Here is a 27,984-nt window from a genome sequence, read left to right as displayed (position 1 = left end):
ATGTTATATATATAACTTGTTTTATATAACATGTTACTCCGTGCAAACGCAGCTTACGTTGAGAGCCAAAAGTCTGTGATCCAAAATTCCAATAGACGCGGATGACGTTTTTCTTCCGAATCGATTGTGAAGAGATTTTATTGCGAATTTACAGGGAATATAATATTTTTTGACCTTATAAACTCTGAAGTGGAGACCAACACTGCGAAGTATCTGGACGAGGTTGAGTGTAGACTCCCACTTTGGGGTTTAACCCAATCCACTGCTTATTAGTCTAGAGTCCACAACCACATATCGCATTTAAAGTTTACACACAAAGATGTCACCGCACCAAACCGATACCTGAGACATTTAAACTGTGAAGAAAAGGGTGTTTCAACTATGCTGAGAAACACTGAATGCTTTTCGATGAGGTTGTTGAAAGATACGCCCCTTAAGTAAGCTGGCGAGAGCAAATGACGAATGAATAGGCATGAGGAAAAAATCCTATGAAAAACATTAATATGGAGTCGGAACTTTTAATTTGGCAATATACTGAGACGTAAAGAGTTGGAAGGGATATTTCTCTAAGGAAAGTTGAAGCATTTGACCCATGTAATGCAGGATATGAGACTTTGAGTAGTTTCCAACATGAAGCGGTTGGTATAAGATAGGGAGAGAAGAAGAGCTTTCACCAACGAATCCTATTCAATTGAAAACTGCTGAAGAACAAACATGAACTCCCATACCATTATTCTGATAGTTGAATGCGTACACATTTTCATTCTGGATTGAAATCTGAAGGAAGTTTATTTTTTCTTTTGAATTAGTTTCACTCAGGGCTTATTATTTGACTTAGCTATAGGTTGCCTCTAGCCCTTTTAACAGCCAGAAAATCAGTGAAATTCTTTGATGCTGGTTGGACGAATTGGGGTTTCGTAATCATCAGTCACTTCGCTTAGTTTTGCTAAGATGTCAGCTTTCATTTTCAAATTTGTGGCAAAACAACATAGTTTTCCTCACTACCTTAATAAAACAAGAATATATTGTCGAAACATAGCAGTAATGTGTTTTTAACTTAATGCATTCTTCATTTACTGCTTTTAACTATGCTGAAATACCACTTCCCTTACTTAAGGTCACTTTTATAAGGCCTCTCATACATTTTGATATGAAAGTAACGTTTAAATAGGAGTATATTAGATGAATTTTTATCCTTTACATCATCCTGATGACAGTAGACGGGATAGTTTCCGAATGCCCGTAACTACCCCTTCCTCCCCTCGGCCTCCCATTCATTGTGCATTTAAAAAAAGATCATAAATAGTTGATAGAAGTCTTGCGCACATTATATGAAAATCTGGTTCATTCACTAGCAATAGTGCTCTGTGGTGACATTTTGTCTAGCCAATCCAGATCGGCATTTCCGATCGTTGCGGCACGGCGTTTCAGCGTTAGCGCTACTTTAACATCCGCCTGAGCTGTTGGCAACAACAGTAGTCGTGTTAAAGAGCTTTGCGCCTCCGACGAGCCAACTTTCGGAGCTAACGCGAACCTTCGGGTTACTACACTTAGCTGATAACTGTGTATAATATTTGGTTGGAGAAACATTATATCGTCCGTTGTTGTGATAGAAAAACAATGTCATCGTTTTTGTACCGGAATGTTTTTAAATTATTCGTTATTATTATATTTAATAAATCTACTTACCTGTAGTGTTTGCTTTAAATCGATGCCGTATTCATCGTTGAAGGCGACGAATCCCTTACCACCTCGACAAAATGCGATCTGTTTGTTTCCGTTGTCCCACCAGTCGTTCACGGTTGTATCTGTGGAAGCAAAAAATGCCATCATTGGTTTTGTCTTTTATGTACGCATTGCTGGCAAGAGAATACTTCCATTGTATTTGCTAGTTCACCCCGCAATTGGTATTTGATTAATTATTATCAATGTAGACAGTGGCGTAACTAGGAATATGGTTTGGGGGGCTGGGATGACCTGTGGTGGAAACGGTGTAGGGGTGGGAGGTGAGGGGTCAACGGCAATATTTTTGAAAAATGGCCTTCCTAGAAATACATTTTACACCATTTTGGCAATAAAGATTTAACTGTAAGCAGATGCAGTTATTACATGTAAAAATTAGAAAGTATCTTTTTATAATTTTTTTATTTCTGTGAGGCTTTGGGGGGGATTTATATCCCCTAATCCTCCCCCATTGTTACGCCACTGAATGTAAATGATTTCGACAGCTTAATTCGCGAAAAAGATTGAGGATTAATGTATATATTACACTGAATTATCATAAAACCCTTTTTTGTTGAAAATCATCGTTCTTCAGCGTATTTCGATGACGATAGACAAAAGAAGAAAAGCAGATATCTCTATAGAAATTAGAACTTTTTACTATTTATCACATAGTATGCTCTAGCCATTTCCTTTTCCATTGTATTCCTTCTGCAGCACCGTCTGATATCCTGAAGTGCCAGTTGCTTATAAATTACTACGTCGTCTTGAAATGTTTAGGGTATTTAGCGTAGGTTATTGCCATTAATCACCTGCACGTAATAAAACTAGACATAAACATTTTTCTCTTAAAGAATACCGCGCTGGAATTTTGATTCTTGGAATAAAAGTGATTGCCGATGAGAGTCATTTCCATAATAAGGCATGAAAATTTCAAGATGACATTTTGAATTGAGGAAAAATAACACGATATCAATTCCTCAGGAATACGACTAGTATAGCGTTAAGAAGGATACCGTTGCTCTCATAATCACTGCTCGAAAGGTTGTATCACATGGTGTATTTTAAAATCTCGTTATCATTTTAAAGTTTTCAGGCTATTTACCTTAAACCGTTGAGATAATTACAGCCTGTCAAATATAATAACTTCCTCTCAGAGAAAGTAATTTGGTAGAATTTTCTTATTTAGGATACAAGCAAATGTTGACTAGAGGCTAGGTAGCTATTCTATATCCCCTGAATATTTGAAGACGATAGTGTAAGTTATTTTTAACCAGTGATACGCCACGTGATGTATGACCGTTCGAGTGGTAATGTGATGCGTTCTCTAAACGCTGTACGTTTGAACACCTGTTGTGGATACATGTGGGGGGCGCAGGAGGCGTCCCCCCACTTGCAGGACTATCCGCATTACTTAACATTGCAGAACCATAATTGTAACCTTTTTATATCACAAGATAGCATTGTATTGTATATGCTTATAATCAGTTTAAATAAAATTATAATATTAATAATAAAAAAATAATCTTAAAATTTTCATGTGCCTTGAATATTTTTCATTACGATAAAAGTATAGGTAGCTCAAAATATCTTTTGCGCCCCCCATGAGTTTTTTTTTCTGTTCCCGTTACTGTTGCACATAACCAAGGGGACTTCATTTATTCGTACACACACCTGTGACAATATTGCGGAATTCCACCATGCTGTATATCTGACGCCATCTGTGCTCACACACCCACCCGTTTCCGCACGTGCCGTCCGGTTTGATGGTGACGCCGAGGGTGTTTCCCTGTCCGTCCGCAGGAGGGCCGGCGTCTTTGTTGTCGAAGAAGAAACTTGACATGACGCGAGGATAACCGTACGGCCAGGAAAGCATGAAGCCTACAGCCATCTGTTTTGGAAAAGAAGCAAAATTGTATAAGGTCACGAGTGATGAAGAAAATATTTTCCCTAGGCTGTAATAATTACTAACTGAAAGGAACTAGTGAGTTTCTTTTGTGAGAATAAACTACTTACTGCCAAGTGGGTGGTTTCCTATTATTTTTTTAATTGCCTAAATCGAAAGATCATTACTCCTGGAGTACGTATTTCAAGCTTTTAGATTTTTTAATGACGATATCTATTTTTTGCGATTAAATGAAAAGTGAAAATTTTGAAGCGCGCGTAAACGCGACTGATAAGTATGAATGCAGGGAAAACTCTGTGTGACGTCATTCTGGTTCCCGCTGTCGCCGTGTGAGGTGACCTTGGAGCGAAGCTTTGAGCGCTGATACGACGCAGGCTGCTAGCAGGTAGCCGAGTACCATGCTAGCTGGTAGCGCTTGGCTTAAATAAGGATTTTTAATACCTGATCAAACGAAGGAAACTCTTTGACCATGGGCAGTTTTAATAGGTGATTATTAAGACATGTTTCCCTGAGCCTTGTGCCTCATGTATGCATTGCTAATCTCAGACGATTTAAAAATCCTATCTACCCGTATAGAAACTAGGTCCCAGTGACGTCACGTGGAGCAGCATCGCATGGGCGGCAATTTGGCCTTCATCAAATGCGGTTAAAATTGACCAAAACCATTCGTCTGAACTGGGATTTCTAAAACCAAATAATTTGTTTATTATGAATACACCAATGGTGGTTAACGAATTGCAATCAATGCCTTTCGTTTTCTTTGTTGAAGGAAACCACACTATTCTTCATTAAAACTTTCGCGGCAGCTCGTCATGTTGAATAAAAACTTTTGGGCTATGTCGCCGCGTCAATTCTTGGGTGGCCTTAACGTTTCCCGACCGATGCTGGTCGCTTTCTCAAGGGATTCTGATGATGGATAAATAACTAAAAAAACAGAATCCCTTGAGAAAGCGACCAGCATCGGTCGGGAAACGTTGGGGCCACCCAAGAATTGGCGCGGTGACATAGCCCAAAAGTTTTTATTCAACATAGTTACTGCCAATTTTTCTGTCATATTTATCAGATTAATTGTCTATCTCTGTGTAAAATGATCAGATAAACCACTGATAGTTTAAAGTAATCTTATGGTGTGGTAATGTACTCAGGATAGCTCATGTTAATTATTTCTAAAATTTCGTGGCTACCCGAAGATTGACCGAAATTACGTAGTTTCCTTCGAATTGCATTTTTTGAACATAGATAGGAATTGATTAAATAACTAAAAAAAACAGTGTTAGAATTTAAGCAAACTCGAAAAGATTAGTGAATGTCTCTTGGGTACTAACTTTTCGCCGGGGTTATTAATATTATCAATTGTGTGATAAACGGATTTCGTAACTTGCCTTTTTCGAAGTCATATGTCTAACTTCCACCATTTGAAGCCTGAATCTGTTGAAATTACACCACACATTAAAATTATAGCTTACCTTGTAGAGCTTAGGATCTTTGTAAGTCAGGATCGAGCTCCCGCCAGCTCCGCTACCCCGCTGGTTGTCATGGTTATCGATGAAAACAAGACTGTCCTTGCTAGGTATGAAACCCCAAGCCTCACCTGTGAAACGTGAAAAAATTTGATGAATTCGTGGTTTAATTCTAGTTAAAAACTTCTTTAGAGTATTAATTTGGGACATATTGTCAGTCCTCTGTGGCCCTTGAAGAGGTGGGTAGTAATATAGTCTATATACCGTAAGGTGGCGCACGGGTCCGCTGGCTACCTTGTGAGTGGGTCCCATAGTTTTTATGGTCGCTCCTTTCCTACCCTCGGCGCTCGCGGACCGACTCGGGTAGCTGGCAGGCCTTTGCGCCACCCTACGGTATACAGACTATAAACATCCATTCCCTTGGTTTTGAAAAATCCACCCTGACGGGAATCGAAATCACTGCCTCCAGTTTAGTAACTTCGGGCGATCATGGCCTCAAGGATTTCTATGTGACCGTCCATTCCACGCCTTTCTCGTTGAGTCGAGAATATCACGATGGGATTATTTTTCTATTATAAAAAACCTTAGCGATGAACAGTGTAGCTTTCAATGAAAATATTTACCCATAGTTATCAGCGGGGTTAAAAGTTGATTGAGATCATTCAAAAATATTGTTAAAGTAAATGACGCTTCTCCCTCGAGTGCTTAAGAATATAAAATGTAACGGTTTTATAGTAGTTATTGCGTGTAAGCCCTATCGTGACTTTGTTATGGGAGGGCAACATTGATGGGCACAGTGGGCACAGGGAACAAATTTGTACCCGAAAGTCAAAGAATCGACCCTATATCAGTACATGTCCTTTATTTATTCCAATAATTGCATTCGAAATAAATTACGCTTAAATTTGCATATTTCAGCACTTTGCATGCCGGTCAATATACCGCTGGTTTTGTATATAACCCTGTATGCCGGCCGTTTTTGCTACTTTTCAAAAATCCATTTCAAAATAACCATCCGACTTATAATAATTTAAAGCATATGTATTTCTGTATGCTTATGCTATCTAAAGGCTTTTATTGGAACTAACTATACGATACCTAGGAATGAACAGTGACACAAATATTACATATATTGACAGAATAACTCATCTAAATATTGTTGAAAAGAGCATTCCGTATATTGACGTGATTGGCACGCGAAGTGTTAGCTTACTCATCTGCATCGCTATTCTTTTAAGCAAAAATACTTGCGAAGTTTTCTTAATTTACTCCGAAAGTGCGGACAAGTTCGGAGGAAATTCCTTAAAAAACTGTTTCAATGATAATATTTAATTATGACTATAATAATTATAATACATCATCAGAGGAAACGAACACGAATTTCCATCCTTCAAAGTAGTCCTAATTATTATTCTTATTATTGCACTTATTCATCTCTATCTAGGATATTAAAGGAAAAATTACTGAAGGAAATAAAGACTTAAAACTCTATCATAAATCATTATTTTTTCAAATTTTATTAGAATGGAAATGATTCTAAGGAAAAGTCAGCATCATTAGTATTGGGGATACCAACTGTGATTTTAACATAAAATTTTTCTGCAAATAATATTGATATTTTATATAACATGATTTATTTTTACTCGTGGAATTTTTTTTACTAAGAAAATTCAAACCTTCTGCCAAAACTCAAAACAACGCAAGTTGCAGAAAATTCCAGAGATACACGTTTGATCCCACTTACGTGAGGAAACGCACTTCATGCACTGTAATCATGAATTGATTAAGGTTTAATTTAACCTTGCGGAATTTCATAAAAATATTTTTGATGCGGGTTCATGTCCGTATCACGTTTACAGCATAAAAATGTGCCGCCTCGGCAGCAAAAATTAATGCAATGTGTGAGTAATGTCATTTGTTCGTTGAATTTTTCGTGGTCGTAACGTATATTCCTCGAAAATCACACCAAACTATAAAAATGTCGTTTGCGTTGTAAAGCTTATAAAGTTAATGACTTACCGAAGTTGGACAAGTATTTGATTGGATTATCACCGCGGAATGCTTCTCCGAGTTTGGCTCCATACTTGAACTCAGTCACTCTGCCAATGTACAGGTATTCTCGCGCCGAGATCGCTTCCCCACCTGTGGGTATTAATGAATTTCATCAGTTCTTCTAGTTCGTGCATGATTTATCCCTCGAGTAGTTTCACATAGAGGCGGTCTGGCCGGGTCGGCTGCTCGGCAATCGCCGAGGGCCCAGAGCTTTAAGACCCCTACAACGCTCGCGTCTATCGGGAAGCTTACGTGAAAGGTATAATAGAAAAAGACTCACAATCAGATTTCTTGAACCAAAGTTTAGTTTTGTAATAATGCAATTCTAATTTTTCATTAGTTCCTTTACACGGTATGTATAATCAGCGTAAAAAAATTATATTAAAGAATTAATAAAATAAAAGTGTTTGAAGACGAAAGAGAACTTAATGCTTTTTTGGAAGGGTTATTCGAAAAGGCTATTTTAGAGGTTTTATAGATTTTGAACAGTTTCAAGGAATAAATTCATTAAATAATATATAATAGAACCATAATACATCATTGAATTTTATAAGATGTGAAATTCTCACTTTTCATCGTATTTTTTCTTTCAAAATCGCTATTCTTTATTAACTTTTATCAATGAATTCTTCTCGTGTTCTCAGCCAGATTAATTATGTCGTTTAAGCCGTTCAACATTCAAACTTACGCCCAACAACGTGTATTCAACGGTACGTGGCTTCGGATTATACGACACAATTAACCTGGCTGAGAACCCGAGAAGAATTTATTAATGGTATTCACCAGGAGTAAATTAAAATCGTTTAACTTTAATCAAGTTTTTAAGATCCAGAATGGAGTCTAAATCTATTTCCAGGCATGCATTTTCCAAATATTTTCCGGGGGAGGACCCCCTGATCCCCCGGTAAAGTGGGATCCATCAAGCACCCCAGCCGAAGGCCCAAAATCATCCCAGACCGCCCCTTGTTTCACACGTGATATGTTTATTAAGTTTCTGGAATCATAAAAATAAAGTTTCATAGATATCCAAGTTGTAATATCCGCGATATTAAAAAATTATTATTCCAAATAGGCAGCATATGTTCCGTATAGAATTGAAGAGTAAAAATGTTATGTTTACATGTCTATGGTTTACCAAAAATCCAGGGCCGCTTTATCAATTAGGCACATTAGGCACTGTGCCTAGGGCCAACAGACTTTTCAAGGGCCTACGAAAGCCAGAACATAAAGTGAAAACAAGTTCAGCATGCCAGTAAAATTTAATAATGTTTGTACTAAAGCAACTATATATAACCGTGTGAGATGAGCACCTAAGAAAGTCAAGCTGCAGTGCTGTAGATCTGTAAATTACAGTATGTTAACTTTACGGCTCTTTGTCTTAGCAAAGTCACATATGACGCCCTCAAATATCATTTCCCTCATCAAATCCTTTTCAATTGAAAGTAATGCCAGGGAGGATAGTTGTGTTTGTCCCATCGTTGACTGAAGATACGTTTTTATCAATTTAAGTTTAGGAAAGGAACGCTACCCTTCAGCTTTTGTTCCAAAAATTGAAAGGTAGATCTGGAAAGCAATATTTATTTTTGGAGAACTTGTCACCAACCTATTCTGTATTTGTGCTGTAAGCATTTCAGCCACAGTTTACTTGTCAGCAAACATCCGTGAGAACAAAAGAAATTCATCAGTAAATACCTCTTCCAGATCTGATGGGTACACCTCAATTAATGACTTGGCTTCTCAAATCCACTATCGTGTTTCCTCTTGTATCCATCAGACATGGTTATTTAAAAGTACTTCAGTTACTCTTAAAAAAATTAATAAAAAAGAAGCACACTATTAACGATAAACAACGAATGCGAAGCGCATGATGTAGCAACGGAATTACTACATCATCACTGCATAGAGTCTGCATAGAATAATTAACAATGTGGAAAGTTTATTTAGATTTCAAATCGGAAAGAAGTGCGGGTGTATTCTTGAAAAGTATTAAAAATGAAGTCGGGGAGGGCCTACGACTTTGAAAGTGCCCACAAGTGTTTACGATGACCTTAAAACGGCCCTGCAAAAATCATAATAAGTTCACCCACTATCTAATAATTAGATACTATGACGATATCTAAGAGATTCTAATGTCTCCATTATTGCGGTGCTACCGCGACGGTTGTTGATTAATGACAACAGTTTCGCTGTCACTGCTGCCACCGTCTTCAGGTCGAAGATGCCGGTCTACGTTTCTCGTCCTCCTTACCTATATACGAGCTCAGTCCCCCTAGTTGTGGCTGAGAGGATGAGAGAGCAGCTGCCACAACTGGCGGGACTGAGCCCGTATATAAGGAGGACGAGAATCGTGGACCGGCATCTTCGACCTGAAGACGCTGGCAGCAGTGCCAGTGAAATAGTTGTCATTAATCAACAACCGACGCGGTAGCCCCGCAATAATGGAGACATTGGAACCTCGATACCGCGGAAACCTACGTAGTCACATATCTAAAGGCCGTATCACACTAGCGACTGCGACCGCCGCTGCGACCGCGATTTCGGCTGCGGCTGCGACTGCACCCCATCACACATTGCGGCCGACGCCACGATCGCGCATGCGCACGTATGAACGTTTCTGCTTGTGGCATGTTTGTTTACGAAAGCCCAAAGAATAGATAGAGAGCAGCAATTGTTGAAAATGTTCCTAAAATATGTTAAAACGTACTTCATTTTCATTCACCTGTGTACTCGGGTGCAATATCCAATATACTGGGCTTCCATCTTCACTTTAAAAATCCGAAATTATCTCAGCGTTATCTTATAACCTTCTTGAACTTCCCTCGCTACGGTAACCAAAACAAACAAACACGTCTGCCGCAAGCGCGCGAGATTGAAATGGAGCTCTCTGATTGGCTGCGACTGCGACTGCGACTCCGAAGAATAGCCGGTCGCCTATTCTTCGGAGTCGCAGTCGCAGCGTCGACTGCCTCGCTCTGATTGGTCGACGGGCCAGTCGCAGTCGCGGTCGCAGCCGCAGCGCCGGCCGCAGTCGCTAGTGTGATACGGCCTTAAGATATGTTGTAAGTTGGACCTCCAATCCACTGTTGGACATCACTGCAACGTTCTCTGGATATTAGACAGATGTCCATACAACGTTAATTGCATTAACACGGATATTGCTCGGATGTCATATGGTAACGCTGAAAATTTTTTCTGGATGGATAATTTTCTGTTGAAACATTGATTGCGGCTTGGGATGCATACAAGTAGAAATTTAACTGAAATAATTTTATACCCAAATCGATGACTTCCTGGTATATGAAGGGGCGGGTCCCTGGCTGGAATCCATGGTTCGTGTTCAAATCCTTAACTCGAGACATGATGTTCTCAATGTCGGCCGGCCACATATGTTTCGCCGCGTCCAACCTGAGGAAAATAAGTCAAACTGCTTTAAATAGGAAATCCGGATGCCGATTACTAGCCATATTTTATCATTCTGCTTGGCATGGAATGACAAAGTTTAAATAAGTCTAAATCGGAGGAAGAATTTCAAACTAACATACTTCACGGCTCTGTGACAGTTTTAATAACGACATAAACCCAGGCATATCCTGGTATCGTAAATACTCCAATCACATTTATACATGGTACTTGCGAACTAACCGGGTTGAAGCAAATTGAATAAAAAATTTCGGCTTCATATAATTTCTTGAAAATTTGCTAACAATGAATAAATATTAAATTGAGGAAGAATATCATCGCTGTAAAAGTAACAAACGACAGATAATATGGCTCATCTCAGTAACTTGTCTTCGAAACACTGTTTATAATTTTCTCGAAATATAATATATCCTTTCCTGTAATTGTGATTTAGTAAAGATATATCTCGAATATGTGCATCATCGTAATTTATACATACATCATGTATACATTCATCGTAATGTATGCATACATCATCTTCATAATTGCCCTCAAGATGCAGTGTAAGGATGCTGAAAAAAGATTTCTTTTCATTAATTTATATTATTTCGCAATTCCCGCATCTACAGACACTCAACTAGAGTACCTAAAGCGTCACTTTTCGATTAGATCATTGAGAATTGGAGATTGAAGCTAATTATTTCATGATACATAAAAAATACCTCCAAAATAAACAGGTTAAAGCCCTATAATAAATTTTTTTGTGGATTCAAAGGACAATGACTTTATGCCATGGTTACTAATTTAACCTAATATTAGGCAAATCGGAAATTGAAATGGGGTGAACTTTTCACCAAAATGGTTTGATAGTCTCTACGGTGGGAGAATCAAATTATGTGGATATGTGAAACTATTTGGTGGTAAACGAATAAAATCTAAGGTGGGTGGTTTATAACGAAAATCATTCAACTGCGACCCCATATATCTTTCTTAATCGTGAAATCCCCGTAAGAAAAAAAAGTGAAAATATAAGTAAGGAATGCCATGCATAAAATTATTAAGACTATAATGCAAAATTTCAGATTCATATATGGGAAAAAAGATTTCGGGGTCTTGGCCAGCTTTTTTCAACCCTCTGGGTCGTCGCATTGTTGCTCGGTAGTAGCTTAGTAACAAACGATATTTATCTCATGCTCAAGGATCGTAAGTTCTTCAAATAACTTTCTCATATTCCTCCTCTAAAATGAAATGTTCCCTTTGAAGCATCCAGTTTAGTTTGGACTTGTGAAACGAAACTTACCGGAATCCTGCCACTCCCAAGTCTACAAGATGGTTAAGGAATTCCGCCACTTTTCCACGAACATACTCGGAGCTCAGTTTCAAATCGTGGAGACCAACAAGCTCGCAGTTACGGACCTTGAAACGGAAACAACAATTAGACGAGGGTTTGAAGAACTTGGTTAAAAGAGCTTCTTTGCTCTGAAAACGGGTCGAACTCTTATCACGTGTTAATTTATTCACACAGTCCTGTGACCGTTTCATATTCATCTTCATGACAGTGACTGATACATATGGGGCGCGCGGGGGAGCCCCCCCTGCGGGTCCACCCGTATTGCCAAACATTGCAGAACCACAATTGTAACATTTTTATGTCATAAAATGGTATTGTCTTGTACATGTGTATAATCAGTTTAATTAAAACTTTCGTAAACTTTGCAAGTAACTTGATTATTTTTCCATCCGGAGCCTCGGTGATTCGGTGTCGACAATAATGGATGTGAAGAAGAAACTTGAATGTGTAAAGGGTGAACAAGCCGTAATTGTTTATGGTAAATTGTGTAATCTTTAGATAAAAACGAAGGCTTCAAGTTAATGACTGATATAGCTCAGATTCTCAACGGAGAGGTCATTGGGCAGACATCTACGGCCGTATTAATAGTTTCCTTAGTAAGCTGCTAACGCCCAAGTAGCGTTCTAAGTAGTAGCATACTAGCAAAATGGTATTCATAGATCGTTAGTAAGGGCTACTAAGCTTAGTATGCTACTATATTAGTAGCCGGTTCTTAGTCGCCCTCCGGCCTTGTTTAAGGGAGCTACTAAATATGGCGGACCGTTGTGGATGATCGAACTCCGGTTTTATTTGTATACTGTTATAGAGTTTTTATGCATTTGTGCCAAAATGGAATACGAGAATCCATTCTTCAAGTAAGGCAGGCAACGTATGTAGTGTAATTGTTGGCAGGAATTGAAAGTTTTTCGTAGCTGCGAGGAAGCTACGACTTGCAGTGAACTTGTGCCTCTAGTGTAAGTGAACACAATTTGTACATTCAATGCGCCCCTAAGTGAATTGATTGCATATAGACGATGAAGTAAAGAGTGAAGCGACAAGTGAAGTGATTTGTGAGTGTATGAGCTTCGACAAAATTATTTATTTCTTTCATACTGGTTTAACCATTTCGATCAAAGGTATCTACTAGCTGTTGCGAAGGGGATATGTTTCATATTTGAAGCAGTTGTTCTTTAGGGATACAGCAAACGCTTATAAATTTTCATTCGTTTGTACGCTTATAATTTGTGTTTGATTATATTACTTATTCTAGTCACTTTATCGTGAGCTTTCGGCAGTGTTTACATTTCGCGTATTTCGTTGCGCTGTTGTTTTTGTTTTGGTTACGGTACGGTAGTGGAGAGTGAGATTGGAAGTTTGTTGATGTTACAATTTCTGGTTTAAAAATTTGTTTCAGCCTATTTATTTCATTGTCTACGTAATGGTAATTTTAAATAACATCAACTGATTCTAAATCATTAGTGATGAGTGGGAAGTGAGATGTGAAGAATTCTTTCGAACGTCAACGAGTGCAAATTCTTTTGGTGTGTGCAGAGTGATTGGAAAACTGATTATCATTGTTTACTAGAGTTACGTTATAGTGTTTTAAATTAAGTGTGAGTCAAGCTTTTCATTGAACCAGTTGATTCAGAATGTACGGATTATAAGTGTCATAAAGACAGCTCGTGAAATGTGAAGTGAAATGTTGTGTGTGTTGTAGTGCTATTTGTGATATGATCAGCAATAAATAAGTAAAACAAGTTACGTTAATTATGATTTGTTTTTTACATTAACCACCTCTAGTAAACTATATGCCGTATATTTCCGCACGCAGTCAATATTTGAAATATTTAAATGTAGCGAAGCAGATTGTTGTTTCCTTGACTAACATTTTAGGAGTTGCAAACATATGTTACTAATTGCTCGCACGTAGGTGTTTGTAACGTAATAAATGTGTATCATTCACACATTTATCTCAACGTTATTTTCTTAACGATTCATTTCTGCATTGCAAAAGTTTTCGTTTCTACTCCGACATTGAGGTGTATTTCTGCTTTCCGAATACATATATGTATAGTACTGACGTTGCTAGTTATGTTTTTCCATACTAATCACGCATACACTAATGGAAACAAATATCAGAAGTGCAAGCAATACGCAATGTATATGATCAATAAATATACGGCCGTTTGTAAAGCAATAACTGCATCTCAAACATACAAATGCTTCGGTATTACTCATAAATCTACCCTTTCCCAAAGGTATTGCATAATGTTTGTGTACAGCAATCAAAAAATATGTCTGAGATGCGATATCACATCGAATTATCCATTATGAAGTAAAAATTTCAATGCATTTTGCTGAATCAATTTCTTTTGTTTGATAGTGTTACGAATTTTCCGCGCCGCGGAGGAGTCAGATGCAGTGTTGTCAAGCGTAGCCTAGCGGGTTGAACCATAGCCACCTAGAATACAAGGCCTGTTCACTAGCCTCTCAAATTGTGATGACGTCACGTACGGAAGTGCTATCGTTGCTACCACGCCATTGCGAGTTTGTTTGGTTTGTTGAGACGCCCACAGGCAGAAAACGTGTGTGTTTGGTTGTGTTGGTGGAGTTTTTGCATAATTATAGTGACGATATTGGTTTGTGGATTATTTTATTCATCTTATAAACCATTATTCTACGATAAAATGCCTAATACTTGCGTCGTGCCTGGATGCAAGGGCAATTATCGGAGTGGACCAAAAGTGCAAGTGTTCAGCTTTCCGAAAGACCCTGAGCTACACAGAAAGTGGCTGCATGCAATAAGAAGAAAGGATTTCACAACTACCAAAAATAATAAGGTGTGTATTATTTATTCCTAGTTTTCTCCTAACGTAATTATGAATGATATTTTCCACTGAAAAGCTACGGATGGACTCATTAAAAAGTTATTCCTAATGGGTATCATTTTTGTGACGGTATTGCTATATTTACCTTCAATTGCCGCAATTAATATAATTACTAGGCTTATTTCTGAGAAAATCTCATTTCCGAGTGGACATTACAAAATGATTTTTTAAATCTAAGTTTTAATTACACCACTTCTAGTTATAACGTTACAATCAGTATCTATATGTATGCAATAGAAAGTCAAAAATCGTGTTAGTTAAAACACTTATAACTCGAAAACGGCTGCTCCGATTTTAATGCTATTAGGTTCTTTGGTCTCGTCTCAGTCCCGGATAACATATAGAACATTAAAAATAGGAAAAGTTCGCTAAAGAATTTCATCAATTCATCATTCATTCAATTCACAGCAACAATTGATAAGTCGGTCAAAAGTACAAATTAATTTGTTTTGTTTCGACCATTTTAATAGCTGAACTTCGTAAGTGTTTGTAAACAAATATCCGAGCAAGTGTTGACAATCGGTAATGTCCGTGTTCCTGACTAGGAATCGAGCAGTTTCATATCACTTCCTCGTAATTTTTGCAAATTAGTCTCATCGGAAGGTGAGCTCATAAATATTTAAAGCCCTTGGATGTACCTGACTTACCAAGGCACGGTTTACAGCTAAATGTAGGCTCTTTGTTCATGATCTTTCGAAACCTAAACCAACAAAAACTATCCAGTGGAACGCGTTTGGTGATTAGAAAAATTGAAAATGAATATGATTCACGCGACTTTGCTCAAAGGAAAACTCAAAGATGAGGAAGTTGTCATTCCGAAGATTCCATAATCCTAAGTTATATGCCCTTTTGAGCTTAAGCGTATTCAATTTCCAATTCGTGTTGCATTCGTGATAACGATTTACAAATCGCAAGGCCAGTCTTTCAGTTTTTATGATGTTTGTACTCATGTGTTCATGAAAACCTATGATTTTCTCATGGTCAATTATATGTGTTATGTTTACGAGTCGGTAAACCATCCGCTGTATTTCTTCCTTCGCCTCAAGGGCGCAGTTAGGAATTAAGGATAGGGGGGTTTTAGGCGCAGCTAATACTGGGGGTCTGTAGGGTACAGAAAACCCGCCAAGGTAAGAGAGAAGTGTGAGGGCCCCCCCTCAGGCATTCCTACAAACTATTAGATACAGTTCTACCAAAGATACCTTTTAATATACCTTTCATCTACAAATTTGTTGATGACCTATATTTAGCAATACCAAATAATATACAAGATAACACTATTTTACAACATTTCAATGATTTCCATCCTAAATTGCAATTTGTAATAGGAAAAGAAAAAAATAATGATTTTCCTTTTCTGGATATGATCACTAAAAGAAACTCTGATGGTTCCATAATAATAGATTGGTACAGGAAACCGCATAAAGCAGATAGATATCTAAATTTTCATTCCCACCACCCTCTAAAGCACAAAATAAATACGGCCATGGCACTCAAATTTAGAGCACTCAGTTTAAGTGATAAGATTTTCCATAAAAAAAATTTGAAAATAATTGGTAATATTTTAGAAAAAAACCACTTTCCAAAAAAATTAATCAATAACATACTCTATTCAAATAAAAAATCATCTTCACAGACTCACAATACAATAACTACAACAAATATATCAAACACAAATACAGACCATTATCGAGGAATGATTTATATAAATGGATTATCAGAACAAATTACCAAAGTATTCAAAAAAACAAATTTTAAAAAAGCACATAAAAACTATAAAACCCAACATAAACTCATATATTCTAAACTTAAGTCAAATACCCCTATGCAGCTTAGAAGCAATATCATTTATTCAATTCCATGTAAAGACTGTGATAAAAATTATATAGGCCAAACATGTCAATATTTAAAAAATAGGATCTCACAACATAAGACATCAATTAAGACCAAAATTCAAATTTGTGCATTAGCAGATCATGCAATTACAAACAGTCACTCATTTCGTTTCGAAGAGGCCAAAATTTTAGATACAGAACCAGTTTTATCAAAAAGATTATTCAAAGAAATGTACCACATATCCAGAAATAAAAAAAGCTGCAATAAAAGAACAGACATTACTTACCTTAGCAAAATTTATCATAATTTAATAAATGACATAACCAACAAAGAAAGAAATCCAAGCAACCAAATTGTAAATAAATAAAAACAACATCAGACTTAAAGGTAAATTTTGAATATGTATTTCCATGTATTTTAATGTATAACAACTGTAAAATTGCCTGTATTTAACTAATTTTGTATCATACATTGTCATTTTTATAGCCCTGAGGATGGACAAATATAATGTCCGAAACGTAGGCAAAGTTTGAAAAAATAAATAATATTTACATTTGACCCACATCTCGTGATATAAAAAAAATATATATATAATTTCTTCAATTAAAACGTTAGAAATTCATTGAAAATAATCCGCGTAAACGTGCTCAGATTCACCCTATGTAGATTCAATAAAGAAAATGTCTTTTTGACAAGCAATTATGATACTCATTTAGGTGGTTTTGTTGAAATTGTATTCTTCTTTTATTGTAATAAATCAAATATGATTAAAATAGCTCAGCCGCTCTTGGTTTATAAATGGTGTAACTGAACTGTAAGTTCATTGATTGTTAGGCAGTACGAAGTACGCCGGGTCATTTAGTTTAATATTTTGTGCTAAATAGCTCTTACGATTCCCAAAAGCATTGAAAGTCATGCGGGAAATACTTTGAAATGTACTTGTATTTTTCAATCATCAACTTGGGAATTGTTTTAAAGGAATTCTTTGCTTTGATTTCAAGTGCATCGTCATTAACTTTTACAGCGAAAGAATCAGAGGAATTGTATTTCGATAAAACACTATTTTACCCTTTTTGTTAGTGAATTTAATAAAAATTAATGATTACTCAAAAATTCCTTTAAAATTCCGAGAGCCAATGCAAGTTTATTTTGTCTAGTTAGTTGTGACAATTTTATAAAAATAATGCCTAAATTTCCTTATATATTCTTTTGATATCCTATATTTGCTTGACATCGGTTTCTCTTTAATCTCTCTCTTTTTAAAAAATGTTTACTATGGTGAAACATTCGACAATGTTATTGTGTTCAAGTGGTGTCACGATAAAATATTTTTAGTCATCAATCAAAATTACCTCCTACTGTGAATGATGTACATAAATGTAAATGCTCTGCTTGTTTGAAATCTTGAGGACAACTGTATGTTTTCTTGTTTCATATTTTTCCTCTTTTATTTAACCTGATTTTTTTATTGATAAGATTTGAATATTGAGCACAATGGTGATTTAGATAAATAAAATACAGTGGAACCTCGAACTATCGTTTTTCAGGGGAATGGACGAAAAAAACGATGAATGCGTGAAAACGATCGATGCGGGAATGTTTGGCTAGGTTGCCTTTGTCCCAGGAAACCTAGGAATTTGGCGAGTAATTCTGATATTCGTTATAGGATTCATAACAAGATTTCAGCCAATTACAGGAATACTAGTATTTCATCGAGGCACTTAGATCATATTGTTGATTCTCTTTTAAATATCCTAGAGGAACACGCAACCTCGCTAAAATTGTTTGCTCTCCACTCGATATTCACCCTGCTATTATTGATGTCTCTCTGATGTATAAATTCTTATCCATGAAACGCCATTTCCAGTACACGTATTCACGAGAGTAATGTTCATTTAATGCCTAAAACAAACGCTTTCACTGGCGCCGTGATTGGTTGTGAGATGGATCACATAGGCCTAAAATTGGCAATTATTTGTAATTTTCCTGTCTAATAATATATTTTTCATGTAATCTAGGCAATGTGTAAAGCGTGAACAATGTTGCGTTAATCGTCAGCGGCACGCCCACCTGAGCCTCGGCTTCACCCCACTTATTGTTTTCACCAGGTAGCTCGCTTTAACGCCACCCCTACCGTCATGTGCTTGCTGACAGCCCGAGACGTTCTCCAATATTCACGCTCATCATTCCCAGATGCTTTTCTTCATATTAAATTATTTTCAGACAATCTTTTAAAGTACTCACTTGTTTCTTCGGAAGGGCCTTGGTCCGAAGACGGATAAAAGTAAAACCAATGAAAATGAAACCTGGCTTTATTAAACCCACACGGAAAACACTCGCTAATTTGAATTCAACCCCCCCTGGAAAGTACGGAACCACTCGTGCGAGGTGAAGTTAGGAACTGATGCTATCGCGTGCGTCTTCCGCAACACATACTGTAGATGGTAAAGCATAAACATATGTCTGTCCTAAAGAGAAGACAACTAACAAATTCTTTTCTAATTTGTGTACCGCCAAATGGGTAAATGAATTCGGAGTGTTAGTAGAGAGAAACAAAATATCCTGAGAAGATATGCCTTGCTCAGTAACTCTGACAAGTGAGACTCATAGTATAACATAGTATATATGACACAACACTATGGAGCCTCGGCAGAATTTTATAAAAATGCTTAAGTTCAACGTTCTACCTTTTTTGCGCCGATAGTAGTTGGTTTCAGTTCCCATCGCTAAAGATTCACTCTTGTAATTTATTTTATGTGATTCAAATACGCCAATTAACTGGACGGCTATATAATTATTACACTATTCACGGCAAAGGCAAGTTCATGAGTAATAATTTAGGTAAAAGTTGGCGTTCTATTGACTAGAGACAGCTGAATGCCCAGCGAAGGACGACTTCCCGTCCGAGTACCGTAGCAACTTCCCTGGCACTTCTCTGAGTGACGTCACAAAGCAGTGAACAGGCCTTGTATTCTAGGTGGCTATGGTTGAACCCAAATCGCTACCGAGTATCGGCTGCCGAGCTGGCTAGTAGCATACTAAGTTGGTAGCTCTTATTAGCTCACGTAATACAATCCATGAATACCATATCTTAGTAGGCGACTAAAAGGTCTTAGTAGCCGACTAAGTTAGTCGCCCTACTAGCGTGTTTTAGCGGAAATCTATGAATACGGCCGCTAATGTTTTACAAAAACTCACCTTAGGTGAAGTGGCTACACTGCGATATGCTCCTATTACAACATGTGAAGTTGAGCGATCGTTTTCGACGTTTAAGCTTATTTTGACCAAACGTCGCACAAAATTTACCATGGAAAACATAAAAAATACCTTATCTGTCACTACTTCATAAAATACTTTTTTGGCAATACAACTCAAACCCCTATGAAAAAATTGTATAAACCTGTTTCAAAATTTTATACAATTTATACAATTGCCATGGTAATTGTATAAATTGTATAAAATTTTGAAACAGTTTTATACAATTTGTTCATAGGGAAAGTGAATGAAAATACGTTTTTTTCCTTTGTTTTATATCAAGCAATTAATAAATAAAATCTGTTATCCATAACCATTAATTTGACTTTAATTTCCCTATTTCAAAATAAAAAGATATTGATCAGCTAAAAAATTACAGGGGTCAACTATATTCTTAAACAATTGCTGATCATCAAAGAAAGTGTTATTTAGAATAAAAAAAATATTTAGTAAATCATGGTGATCTCCTGTCTTAAAAGTCCATAAAATGACACGCAAACCCACGAATCCGCATTTCTAACCTCTTTTCTCAATCAATTCAGTTAAATTCAGCCACTTTCTCATGGAAATAACTCAGACTTTTTCAAAAATATTGACGACTTTTTAGGCGACTTTTTTTTGAAAAATTGGAGACTTTTTTCCGCGCTCTAGTAATAACTGTTGATGCAAAACAAAAATAGATAGAGGCTAAAGAGAAATAAATAGATAGATATAGCAGTAAATAAATAGAAATAGCGGCATGGTAGAGAAATATTACAGGATAAATATTACTACATCCGTAATTCGGAGACTGTGATTTGTCATCAAAGTTTGAGTAGAGCCATGTTTCGTTCATTTTCAAGTGTATGACCAGAGCTTTTTGTTGTGGGCCTTCAGACATTCACATTGCCATATTTACAAGAAGTAAACATGCCTCCCGAGCACCCTTGGATACCTTGAGAGTGCCAGAATGAGAAGAAAGCACCAAATGAAAAAGCTCACATTGTTAGGATCTTGATAGTTGTTGACGTCACATTTTGGGTTGAAGTCGTTGGATCCATACGGGACGGCCGGGTAACTTTCGCTGAATGTATTCGCGGTGGAACCTCCGGTGCCGACGGCATTTTGGTGGTCGCCAGTCATGTGGTTGAACACTGCGTCCACGTATATCCTGAAATTTCATGGAAATTCCACGGTTCAGTGGATAGCATTACAATACCTCCACTGCATAAACGCTCAACAATCGCCCACTGAATCAAATCCGCTCATCTACCACTATAAGAGCTATCTAGATGAGCGGATTTGATTCGATGGGCGATTGTTGAGCATTTATGCAGTAGAGGTATCGCTTATATCTTGGAACGTAGGCTTTCGCAGCGACATGCATTGTTGTCAACGGCTTTCGGGAGCAGCTGCGTGTTGCGCTTTGCCGTGCGACCTTCAATGGACGCGAAAGCTCGCACGACAAAGCGCAACAAGCAGCAACTCCGGAAAGCCGTCGACAACAAAGCATTATCTCTTATTATTCAACTTTGATGTTAGATTTTCTCTTATAGTCAAATGGACCTTAAAGTGGAGTTAATAAGTAATAATAAGTGGAGCGCGTGAAGATTTAACTCTACTATATTATAAATAGGTTTGAGTTAAATATGTAGGCAGTGACAAGGGGAGTGTCGATAAAAACCGGGTCTCAGATTTCAACCGAACTATGCAGTGTTGTAGTCCATAGGGAGCTGTCAACGAATCATCCCCCATATGGGGTTATACAGACTGTCCCACAAGTCATGTGTCATTTTTGACCTCTAATTTTAGTAACTTTGCATCGAGCAATATTCATGAAAATTGACGTACGTATGGGGAAAGGTCCTAAATTTTGTTGAGTGTAAGCAACATTTTACAATTTTGACCTTTTGACCCCACAATGTGGGTCCAAACCAAAAATACACACCTTTGTTGGTATGCTTTCCTTTTTGCCACTCCTATGTTTTCGACCTCGCTGCTGAGCTTAAAGCCACCGAGTGCGTCCACCGGGTTGCGGATGGTGGGTCGACCTTTAGATATAGAGGTTAGCTGCGAGATAAGCGAGTTCTCTCGTCGAATAAGCAGTCGTGGACAAAAAGCGGCGGTATTCTGAGGGGGTATTGGGCTACCCTTGGGTAAGGTAGGCCATTTAAAAGATACCAAAACCTGTGAAGATACCGTGACTTGGCGACTGGGGGCCGCCAATAATTATGCCTCTCATCACCCGGGGGAGAGGGCAGCAGCTCTTCTTCACATGTGCGAAGGTGGAGACCATACTGGTCGGTACAGCGACACACATTCCACTACGGGCGTGGTAACATTTACTTTAACGGCTGTAGTACTGCGATGTGGAAGGCAAGGGGAAACCACCACATTATCATCCCGAGGAGTCACAGCTACTCCACTCAATTTATATAATGACATGATGGAATTCTCTCGGGTAAAATATTCCGGAGGTAAACTAGTCCCCCATTCGGATCTCCGGGCGGGGACTACTCGAGAGGGTACATCGGTCAAACGAGATAGAATGTTACGGATAGGAACATGGAACGTCAGATCACTTCGTACCTGTGGTAAGCTAGAGAACTTGAAGGTGGAGATGCGAAGAATGAACCTCGATGTATTAGACATCAGCGAAATGAAGTGGCCCCAGGAAGGAGACTTTTGGAGTGGAAGCTACAGAATGATACACACGGGATCGCTAAATGGTAATGCTGGAGTAGGCATAATGCTTAGAAAGAGCGCCGGGATGCGTGTTAAAAGCTACCTGCAGTTTAATGAAAGGATAGTAATGGTGAAGATAGATACTAAACCCGTAGCTACTGTAGTGGTACTGGTTTACATGCCTACGTCAGATTATGAAGACGAAGAAGTAGAAGATGTCTACCAAGATATAGCGGAAGTTATCAAGCAGGTAAGAGGGGAAGAAAATCTTATTATTTTAGGGGACTGGAACGCTGTCGTCGGCGAAGGTCAAGACGGAATAATAACTGGGAAATATGAGTTGGGTAACCGAAATGGAAGAGGAGAAAGGCTGCTTGAATTCTGCACGGAGCATAGGCTAGTGGTTGCCAACACTTTATTCAAAAATCCCCTGCGAAGAGGATACACGTGGAAGATGCCAGGAGACCGTAGAAGATTCCAAATCGACTACATTCTAGTGAAACAAAGATTCAGGAACCAGGTGAAGGACTGCAAAAGCTATCCAGGGAAAGATATCGATAGTGACCATAACCTAGTTATGATGAAATGCCACCTTAAATTTAAAAAGTTGAAGAAAGCCGTGAAAAACATATGGGAGGTTGAAAAATTGAGGGCGGTTCAGCATCAACTGACTTTTAAAGAGGCTGTAGAAAATAAAATAGGGGAGGATCCGACCAACAAACCAATGGAAGAGAGTTGGAAAACCATTAGAAGTGGTCTGCAGGCGGCAGCTGAGGAAGTTCTTGGTAAAAGAAGAGTTGTTATGAAAAAACCATGGATCACGCAGGAAGTATTAGATCTCATTGAAGAAAGAAGAAAATACAAGGCTGCGAAAACAGAGGAAGGACAGAATCGTTACAAGAGGATAAGGAACGAAATATGTCGTAAAGCGCGGAAGGCTAGAGAAACGTGGACGAAAAGCATTTGCGAAGACGTGCAAAACAATCTTAAACATGGAAAAGTAGAGGCCGCTTATAGGATAGTGAGGAACCACTTTAAGGAAAGGGGCGTAAGATGTAATACCCTTAGGGACAAAAACGGAGAACTATTGATTGAAAACGAAGAAAAAGGGAAGAGATGGAAGGAATATCTGGAAGATTTGCACAAAGGAAGTCGCCTCAGAACGAATGCTATCGAAAACGAGAGGGAAGTGGATGCCGATGACATGGGAGCCCCAATTTTAAGATCGGAATTTGATGCGGCTGTAAGAGACCTCAGGATAAATAAAGCGTCTGGCATTGATGACATTCCTGCAGAACTAATCAAAAATTCAGGAGAGAAGACGTTGGACCAGCTATACAAAATCATTAGTGAAATGTATACGACAGGTGAGATACCAAAGGATTTCGAGAGGAACATTAAAATCCCTATTCCTAAGAAGAAACGAGCGGAGAAGTGCGAAGATTTTAGGACCATAAGCCTTACTACACATGCATCAAAGATACTGACAAGGATCATCTATAGAAGAATAGAACGAAAAGCAGAAGAGTACTTGGATGAGGACCAATTTGGATTCAGAAAAAACAAAGGCACAAGGGAAGCAATATTGGCCCTAAGACTGCTCATAGAAAAGAGAATGGAAAAGAACAAGCCAACATTCGTTGCGTTTGTGGACTTAGAGAAAGCATTTGATAACGTGGATTGGAGCACAATGCTTGGAATCCTAAAGGAAATTGGGGTTCTTTATAATGACAGAAGAATCATCCACAGTTTATACAAAAACCAAGTAGCCGTGATAAAATCAGGGCCCAGCTGTGAAGACTAAGAATTAAGAAAGGAGTGCGACAAGGCTGTACATTGTCACCCGTAATTTTCAACGTTTACATTGAAAAAGCCATTAAGGAAATCAAAGAAAAGGCATTGAGAGTGAATATCCATGGAGAAAAAATAAGCATGCTAAGATTTGCCGATGACATAGCCGTTATAGCAGAAACAGAGAAGGATTTGAAAAATATTCTGGTTAATATGGTTAGGGTAATGAGTAGATATCAACTGAAAATAAGCACGAAGAAAACCAAGATCTTAGTATGCAGCAGAAGAGAAGAAGTCAAGACCAACATTAAAATAGGGAGGCAAAAACTGATAGAAGTGGATGAATTCTGTTATTTGGGAAGCAAGATAACTAGTGACGGGAGAAGCAAGAAAGAAATTATCAGCAGAATAGCCCAGGCGAAGAGAGCATTCCACCAAAAGAGAGACCTGCTTACAGCGGGAAACTTAAATATGGAAGTAAAGAAACAATTTATAAGAACCTACATCTGGAGTATGCTCCTATACGGAAGTGAGGCATGGACAATGACCGCAGCGGAGAAAGCAAGGATAGAGGCCTTTGAAATGTGGTGCTACAGAAGAATGATAAAAATCAAATGGATCGACCGAGTTAGTAACGAGGAAGTCCTAAGAAGGGTAGGAGAGAAGAGAAGCCTCATGAAAACCTTAATAAGAAGACGGAACAACCTTATAGGCCACATCTTGAGACATGATGGCCTGATGAAGACAATCGTCGAAGGACAGGTGGAAGGCAAGAATGGAAAAGGAAGACCTCGAACAAAATATATGGAACAAGTAAAGAGAGATGTGAAAGAGAAGAAATACGTAGGAGTAAAAAGATTAGCTGATAGGAGAACTGAGTGGAGAGCTGCGTCAAACCAATCCTAGGATTGTTGACCAGTGATGATGATGACCTCGACTGTGACCTTGCTGAGTCAACAGTTAAATTTTCGTAAATATAGTGTTATTTTTGGTTTTCTCGTGTCCGAAAACCTAAGAATTGACATCTTGGTCAATGAAATTGAGACTTTTTGTATCTCGATTTTTTTACTTGAAACCCCTTTGCCTTACATAAGGCAAATTCAAATTTTTTGTTTGGACCCACATTGTAGGGTCAAAAGGTTACAATTGTAAAATGTTGCTTACACTCAACAAAACTTAGAATCTTTCCCCATAAGTATGCCAATTTTCATGAATATTGCTTGATGCGAAGTCACTAAAATTAGATGTCAAAAATTACACACGACCCGTGGGGCAGCCTGTATAACAAAGAATTTACACAAAAAACGCGGTTAAACATTTGCAGTCCTGATATATCTACATCTACATCTACATAATACCCTGCGAGCCAACTCTAGGGTGTTTGGCCGGGGGTGATCAATCGCCAGCATGCAGCATGCAATTGGACTCCAACATGCACACCACACACTACAAAAAACGTCACGCATACTAACAAATTATACCTACTACTATATGCTGTTAGAAATAATAATAAAATTAAGATACATGCATTAAGTTTTACATAGTTGGCTAGACTACAAGTCATACAATCTATTTACGAGTCATGCAATCTATTTATACAGCCTTAAAAACATGCCCCGAACCAAGAATGAAACGTAACACATGTTCGGATATTCTAAATTTTAATTATTTGACTGTAACTAAAATATAATTACTCGAGAAAGCGCAAATTTCTTAGGGAATATATTAGGCCTGTAAATGTTAAACCACGTTTTTTGCTGAAACTATTGGTTTTATAAACCCATAAGGAGGGTGATTCGTGGACAGCTCCCGATGGAATACAACACTACAAAGTTTTATTGAAATCTGATACTCAGTTTTATGACACAACCCTTGTGATACGTATCTGGTACCGTAAACGACCTCCTTCCTCTTGGATCACAGAAGTAGTAGAAGATGTTATCCAGAAGGAAAACAAACTCAGATGTGCCTAACTTCGTATGAGAGATCCTTAGGTTCACAAAAAATTCAAGGTAAGTACTTAGGAATGAAGTGAAGTCATTCATTTTGGAATCGAAGTGCTAATTCTACTCAAGTTTGTTTTCCAAGCTAATGCATACTAATATGTCAACTACCTCAACTTGTATTACTAAAAGCTAACGTGGATATCATCGAGTTTACATTAAAAGAATGCGGTGAATACTCTACAAGTGTCATCTCTGATGACGAGGACGAGTTGAAGCCTCTTGCTATCGACGTAGAACCTTTAGCTCCTTAAAATGTTCTACTTAAAGCATATCACCCCCGACCTATTTACCAAAACCATCCATCAATGTATGTCGAATTCCCTGAGTGTCGACGAAGTATGAACTGACTTGATTGGTTTTCCTAGAAAATCCTTGGTTCCAAATTTCTTTATTACTCATTACCTAGCTCCGTCAAACTATCTGTATCCAAATTTTCCAAAAAAATACTATTTCACCAACAAGTTAACGATTTTCTTATGGAAAATCATAGACTCTAATCAGTTCGGACTGCAAAAGAAGTTTAGCACTCAATCCGTCCTTCCGAAACTAACCGATGACGTATGTCTGGTTAGAGATAGAAAAATAACGTGGTTTTCTTAGTACTTTTTGACTTTATTAAAGCCTTTGATGGAATAAATCATGCCATTATCATGAAGAAATCAAAGCTGTTGGATTCTCCTACTAACAATAAGTTTTTAATTGGTTTGAACTCCAATCTTACTGCTCATAACCAGCCTGCCGAGGTCTCTATCGAGGCCCTGCCGAGGCCCTGAATCTTATTCTTGTCGTTGCCAGTGAAGCTAACTACTTCAGAAAATCCAAAACGCGCGTATTAGATGTTATTTTTAACCTCCGTTATGATGCACATGTAATATAGGGATAGTGATAGCGACGGTATAGGGATAAAATATATTGGTTATCCGTCAAGGAAAGTCTTTCTTTTCAACTTATTCTCGGTTTCTGAACCTTAATACCTGATTGACACGTATTTAGAAGAGCCGTAGTCCCGAACTATTAAAACTAGGAGCCCACCATCCAGTGGCGGCGCGTGCGTATACGCATGTTAGCAAGTGCACGCCCAAAGATGAATGCATTATAAAAGAAAACTATTCCTTTGCGACGAGAAGGCTAAACATCCTGTCTACATATGCAAGAAACATGAAGCTCCGAACGCTACAGATATAACCTTTTCGAATTCACCGCTTTACAAGTGCGCGATCCCGTGGCATCGCGCCGGTCGCACATTCGGTTTATGCGATCGCTTGTGGGTGCTCTGGCGGGACGATGTAAGCGGGGGGTATGCACTGTTCAATCGGGTGATGGGAGCAGACTCAAAACGATGCGAGTGCGCACGCGCATAGTTTTGGTGAGTGACTCGCAGGTAGTGCAGTGGTGTAGCCGCCACCTACGCTACCTCCGCCCAGGATCCTAGTCCTAGAGTCATCTGTACAGTGGCGCCGAATCCATGGGGCCTGAGGGGGCCCGAGCCCCCTCAAAGATTCGTTTGGGGGGCGGATGCCCCTCAATATTTCAAGAAAATAATTAAGTTATATTTTGCTTTGTGAAATCACAAAAATATATTGGTAATTTCTATTTCCCATGTTGACGATAGTTACCTTTTAAAATTAATTCAACAATGTGTTTAAAAAAAATAATTATATGGTTAAGCAGGTTAACT

At 38.1% G+C, this 27,984-nt stretch overlaps 1 protein-coding gene across 1 annotated transcript in view; it reads right to left on the bottom strand.

Moving 5' to 3' along the window:
* Window positions 1-27,984, bottom strand: part of LOC124159344 (alpha-amylase 4N-like) — a 36,624-nt gene that overhangs the window by 3,596 nt on the left and 5,044 nt on the right. Inside the window, exons 3-9 of the mRNA XM_046535100.1 lie at window positions 20,827-20,995; window positions 11,840-11,955; window positions 10,415-10,545; window positions 7,108-7,230; window positions 5,095-5,219; window positions 3,397-3,613; window positions 1,690-1,808 (exon numbers count right to left, since the gene is read on the bottom strand). Coding sequence (XP_046391056.1) covers window positions 1,690-1,808; window positions 3,397-3,613; window positions 5,095-5,219; window positions 7,108-7,230; window positions 10,415-10,545; window positions 11,840-11,955; window positions 20,827-20,995 — 1,000 coding nt within the window. The remainder of the gene's footprint in view (window positions 1-1,689; window positions 1,809-3,396; window positions 3,614-5,094; window positions 5,220-7,107; window positions 7,231-10,414; window positions 10,546-11,839; window positions 11,956-20,826; window positions 20,996-27,984) is intronic.

This window comes from Ischnura elegans, chromosome 5 (genome assembly GCF_921293095.1).
Source record: "Ischnura elegans chromosome 5, ioIscEleg1.1, whole genome shotgun sequence".
Lineage (NCBI taxonomy): Eukaryota > Metazoa > Arthropoda > Insecta > Odonata > Coenagrionidae > Ischnura > Ischnura elegans.
This window is presented reverse-complemented; position numbering and strand designations above follow the sequence as displayed.